This window comes from Cryptomeria japonica, chromosome 9 (genome assembly GCF_030272615.1).
Source record: "Cryptomeria japonica chromosome 9, Sugi_1.0, whole genome shotgun sequence".
NCBI lineage: Eukaryota > Viridiplantae > Streptophyta > Pinopsida > Cupressales > Cupressaceae > Cryptomeria > Cryptomeria japonica.
Window position 1 is genome coordinate 419,934,851 of NC_081413.1, and position 5,892 is coordinate 419,940,742.

Sequence of the window (5,892 nt, forward strand, 5' to 3'; positions counted from 1 at the left end):
ATAATTTTCATTGAATGCCAGTCTTAATTATAACTGGGGGATATCTAAAAGTTGAAACTTCCAAAAGTTGAATGTAGTAGGTGTATCAAAAAGATGAGGCTGTGAATTAAGGCTCTCTCTTGAGGAGATAGATATTAGGAGAAAAGTGGATCAGGTTCGGACAAGTGATTTGTAAAAATAGGGGAAAATTTTACAACATCAAGGCTAATATTTCATCAATGGATTGCAAGGGCAGGTGATGAAGTTAAACTTATTATGGTGTGGGTGTTTTCTATCATGTTGAACACAGGTCAGATTGGAGCTAGATAGTGTAAACATTCCAAAGTCTAAACAAACCGAGCAAATGATCCAGATCATGAAGATTAAGGTCTAAATAATGATTAAGACATCTTATTTGAAGAATTCAGTTCTGACCACATAATTAATTCTAGATAAGAATAGCCTAATTCAATTCCTAGTCTCTATCAGCTAAGATGTCACAAAATGTGAAGCCAAAGAATTTGAAGGTAGAAGAATCTGAAAAACTACAGTGTCAAAGCATTCTGGCAGAGTGAGAGATGATTTCTAATGGATGTTTATTGAACAAAAAATAATCCTTGGAATAGATAATGAGCTTTAGTCATATATATTTAGTTCTAATATTTTGATAAGCTTTATAAGAGGAACCCAGGTCATGGATGAGGTAGGCACATGATCATCACCAAAGAACATATATCCCCCTTTTTTCCCTCCTTCATCAATACAGATGCCTATGAAATTCTTGATGAGGCCTTGCCTTTGCCATTGAGATGGAAGACTTGCTAAACCGCTACTCAGACCCAAAACACCATTTGTAGCTTGTGTCCCTTCAAAAGACACATATTGGTAATATCCACACCTGTGATAGGAAAAATGGAAGTCACTGATACTGTCAAATTCTTTTCCATAACAATCTATAACATAGGAAAACGCCAAGATTCACATGAAGTTGCAAGTAGCTAGAGTCCTATACATTTAACATATCTTAGTCCCTTTGATGCTTAAGAACATAGTCTCTGGGCTAATTAGCTTCTTTAATTCATGATCTTTTAAGTTTTTGCACTTTTAGTAAATGGGAGGAAAAAGAAAGGGAAAGGCATACCCAAATACAGAACCAGTCCTGATGATGGTGCCATTGGTGAATCTTACCCAGAAACTGTCCCTAATAAGAAATCCCAACGAGAACCCACGATCAGCATATCTAATATCATAATCACACTGCTCAGAAGAACTCTTACATTCATAGTTTCCACGACTTGCTTTCTGCACAGGTTCACACAAAGGGTGTTCGCATGATACCCCTGAGTGTGGTTGTGGTTTGTACCATTGATGGGGTGTCTGTGGAAAATGAAAGTAACCAATTGAAATAGAAACTAAAAAACATAAATAATCTTTATACCCACCATGGACTGCTACAAAAAACCATGGCCACACTGATGCCAATGAGTATCCAAAGAGCCCAAACTTATTAAACTAGTCATAGAATACATGTGGCATTTCTGCGATTGGTACAAAAAATGACATATGGGTTGTGATTGTTATTTACCTCGCCACACCTTCGGCAGGGGGCGTCACACTGAAGCCATGTTAAGTCACTGCCAGTGTCTATATCCAGATAATATTCCTTGGGGGGATTACCAATTAGTGCACTCATGTAGTAAATCCTGCAGTTCAGTTTGCATATTCATGAGCTTTAAATTTGGAATCCAGAATGAGAATAAAATTGTGAATTTGAAAGTTTGTTCTTTTTCCTTACCCATCTGGAAAAACATTGCCTTGCACTTTAAATACAGTAGTCTTTTTAGCTGCTTGTAATCTCCTCCCAATTCTTTGGATGTCTTGTTCAACTAATGGGGAAATCTGGGATTGCTCATTCTTGGGATAAATTGGGTACACATCTGCTGCTCCTAAGGACACAATAGCGAGTAGAAAACAGAGCTTTTGTATGACACTCATTTTTATATTCCCCATCACCAGTTTGCTCTCAATTTTACAACACTTATTCTTAAGAGATGAAGAGACGAAATAGCAATAAGTAAAATGTTATGTATGTTGAACCCAAATGTGATTTATAGCAGGGGATGTTCCCCCTTGAATGCAAGGGATTCGAGTATAGCAAAGGAAGTTCAGTCTTGCACAAAGCTTCCTTAGTGCAATACCACTCACATTTATGTTTCTACGGTTGTATTCCATTTCATTTGGAAGGGAGCAAACAATTTTATATTCGACCTTTCTGTTAGCCTTTCAATTGACCACTAGTTTTAAAACAAAGAGAAAAATATATAAATTAAAATTGTGCTCTTCCCTCACATGCAAAGTTCTTGTTGCCAATGATCTGAACTTCAGGATGATTCTTTTGCACATATTTGTTGGGTGGCTTGTTAGTAATTTCTTCTTCACTTTTAGATTGCTCTTCCTCTTCATCACAAGGTTCCTCAATCTGATTTAGTATATTTTTCTTTCCTTTATACAAGTCTTTATCAACTCTTTAAGTATATCCTAAAATATATGTTATCCCCGATTTTGCTACTGATTCATGACTAATTGTTAGTTGTTTTCCGTCTTCATTGCCATCACTATTTCCTCTATAATCTTTCTTAATAGTACACTATACAAGAAGCAAATATGAATACGAGTTACCCTTCACACAATATGTAACTATCTACCTATATCATTGGTTTTGCCAATACTATTGGAAAACATCATTTGTGCTAACATCTATAGTATAAATTCGCGTGACAAAATCTAATGTAGACACTCTTTTGCAAGTGATTTAACAAATGGATAGGAGTCAAGCAACATCATCTGGATCGGTCCCTCATTCACTTATTCCCTTATTCCCTCTGGTGTTAATGCAATGATTCAATTTGGTGTTACAGGTTGGGGGTTGTGCTATTATGTGTTGTCTTCCAATTTCCCTTAACTAAGAATGAATGGTACCTCAATGCTGCTTACAAAAAAGCAATAGTGGCTAGCCCCATTTTCTCTTTAGGTGGTTGTATACATTTAGTTACCATACTTGTTCTTGACTCCTTGATGAGTAATTTGTGCTTTAGTCCTTTACAACAAACAATATACTCAATTTACTTGAGTACTTTGACCCCAATTATAATAGGAAAGGTTCATCTGGAAGATAATTTCAATATTTATTCCTATGCTGTATTTTTTGATTACTCAAAGTTTCTCACTAATGTGAAGGAAGATCACATGTAACATTTTGGAGCACATCCATATTAGAGTAGATAGTATCCTACATAAGTATTCTAGGAACTATACATTTTGATTTTTAACTTGTTTATAAGACAATTCATAGAATGCTATTGTAGCTTCAATTTTGTGGGATTAACACAAATTTTGATATGCCATTTTGCATCATGGGTAGTAGATGTTGCTGACTGGAAGACTGCTGGGGATTGAATGACAAAAGATTAGCAAGTGCAAGTGATATAAATACAGTCATTCATATTATTGCATAAGAGTCTAATAGTTCACATCATGTTTTACTTGTGAACCTCTTATTCCATTACTTTCCACCTGTACTCTTCCATTTAGCTGCCTGTCACACTCTTCAGTCCTTTTCATGCACAACTTTGACAATGACAATATTGTTTCGTGCAACCAGTTTAAAACAAAGGGCACATGACATAAATGGACAAAAATTGAGTGGTAGTGGGTGTTGTCACTTCCTTGACATGCCATCTAACACTCTAAAATGGCTCATATTTTTGTTTTAGACAATTCCATGCATGAACAAACCTACAACACTAGCATTCTTAGAATGAAACAAATCCACAACCACCTTTATAGTACTGGGTAGGAACTATGCAGCCCTGCAGCCCTTGTTATTCTAGTGTGATTGTGCTCAAGTATTTTCTAGCTCCATTTTCCCATTCCTCCTACAAATTCAAGGTAGCTAAAGCATGCCAAACTAGTAAGTGCCAAAATTTTATTCCATTTTCCTTTTCTCATATTCCCAAATGTGAATTTAGGATTTATATGTAGTTGGGTTTGAGTCAAGCAATCATGTTGATTATCTAGGGTTTTGTAATTATGTGTGTAATTCCCACCAAAATACCCTAGATAAACTAGCCGACTAACAAAGAAACAAAGATATATTTTTTTAAATGATCTAATACTACACATGTAAACTCAAGATAAACATATACATCCAATTAAACATGATCATAAGAACATAATTACACAAGCATAATTAAACTCACACCACATATATTATGATCCCTAGGGTATCTCAATGCCATTACTTCACATAAAATTAAAGCATAAACAACACCGTAAAACCTTACAACTTCTTTTATACATTATCTCTAATATTCTTTACAACTAAGATCATAGATAAATAACCATTACTAAACCATCATTCAAGACCAAGATATATTTCCATCTACAATATCCATTGCCTACAATATCATTACCATAGAACACATCTAATATGAAAGGTTCATTTTAAGGCTCCAAATCCAAATATTCATACATAATAATCCTACCATAGGATAATTCACAACATCTCTAAAGCAATATCATTATCCATTTCCTAATAGAGAAATCACATAGATATTTTACACAATATAGTATTCACATTACAATGATCACATATGCATCAATTACATCAACAAGAACCTTAATCTCTGATATATAAGAACAAAAATCATCTAGGATACAAATCATTTCTGACAAGAATACCTTCAACTATCTATAACATCTATCATGATGATAATTCATACTCTCAATCTACAATATCAATATCCCATTACATATCATATTTATACATATGGATCATCACTACTCTACTATATTTGTTATTACAATAATGAGTCTTAGTTCAAGATTACAATTAAAATTATCCAAGGTACATGATTACAATAATATATCTAAACACAAGATTACATAATAATTCATACCAAAGACCCAAGCTCAATTTGAAGAGATAAAGAATCCACTCCATGCACACAAACATACGACAAAGAGAAAATCCCAATTGAAGAAGGCATCAAACCACTCGACCACGTGGAACCAATAAGGTCCACCCCTCATTCTATGGAGAATGACATGAGGTCCCACACACACTCTAAATATAGGATGACACCTAACAACGAAAGGACATAAACATAACTGATGACCAATCACAAAGATAAAACCAAAGCCACAACACAAGGCTCATCCACAAAGCACAAGATAACAAGTTAACAAGACTCCAGAGGATACCAACAAATCAAAGCATAAGGAAATGACATGAGGTCCCACATACACTCTAAACCTAGGCTAATACCTAACAAAAAAAATACATAAACATAACTGATGAGCAATCACAAAGATAAAACCAAAGCCACAACACAAGTCTTATCCACAAAGCACAAGACAACAAGTTAGCAAGACTCTAGAGGTCGCCAACAAATCCAAGAACAAGGAACTCAGACACATAAAGGGAAGAGTGTCATCACATGCTATCACCTCAAAAAGGGATTATCTTGGTTGTCTCTTGCCCCAAAACCCATGATACCCATGTGGAACCGTCTCAACCTTTGAGAGATTCAAGGGAGTTCGATTGCCTCTCGAAGGCCTTCCCAAATCTCATCTTGAGCCTGTACTAGCACTCTAAGCCATGAGTGGGACACCACAAATAAATTCATTATTTTATTAATATAAAATCCAATTACCCTTCCCATCCAGGTTAATTTATTAATCATGGTTATCACTTATTTACACATAGGAAACTTTTGAAATGAGATCTTTTGGTAGTCTAGACCTCGACACCTATCTTAAGTCATCTCTTGGTGGTCTATCTCTTGTGACATTGACACTCACTTGAAAGCCACTCTCCTTCTCATGCTCCTAAACTTAGGATATAACATAACA

The 5,892-nt window shown here is 35.2% G+C and overlaps 1 protein-coding gene across 1 annotated transcript; it reads right to left on the reverse strand.

Moving 5' to 3' along the window:
• Positions 1–288: 288 nt before the first annotated feature.
• Positions 289–2,184, reverse strand: LOC131073718 (aspartyl protease APCB1). Its single transcript, XM_058010221.2, has 4 exons — positions 1,775–2,184; positions 1,565–1,682; positions 1,121–1,356; positions 289–877 (listed from the first exon to the last, which is right to left on the reverse strand). The coding sequence occupies exons 1-4, from the start codon at positions 1,987–1,989 to the stop codon at positions 616–618; spliced, it is 831 nt and encodes a 276-aa protein (XP_057866204.2). The 5' UTR covers positions 1,990–2,184; the 3' UTR covers positions 289–615.
• Positions 2,185–5,892: the final 3,708 nt, after the last annotated feature.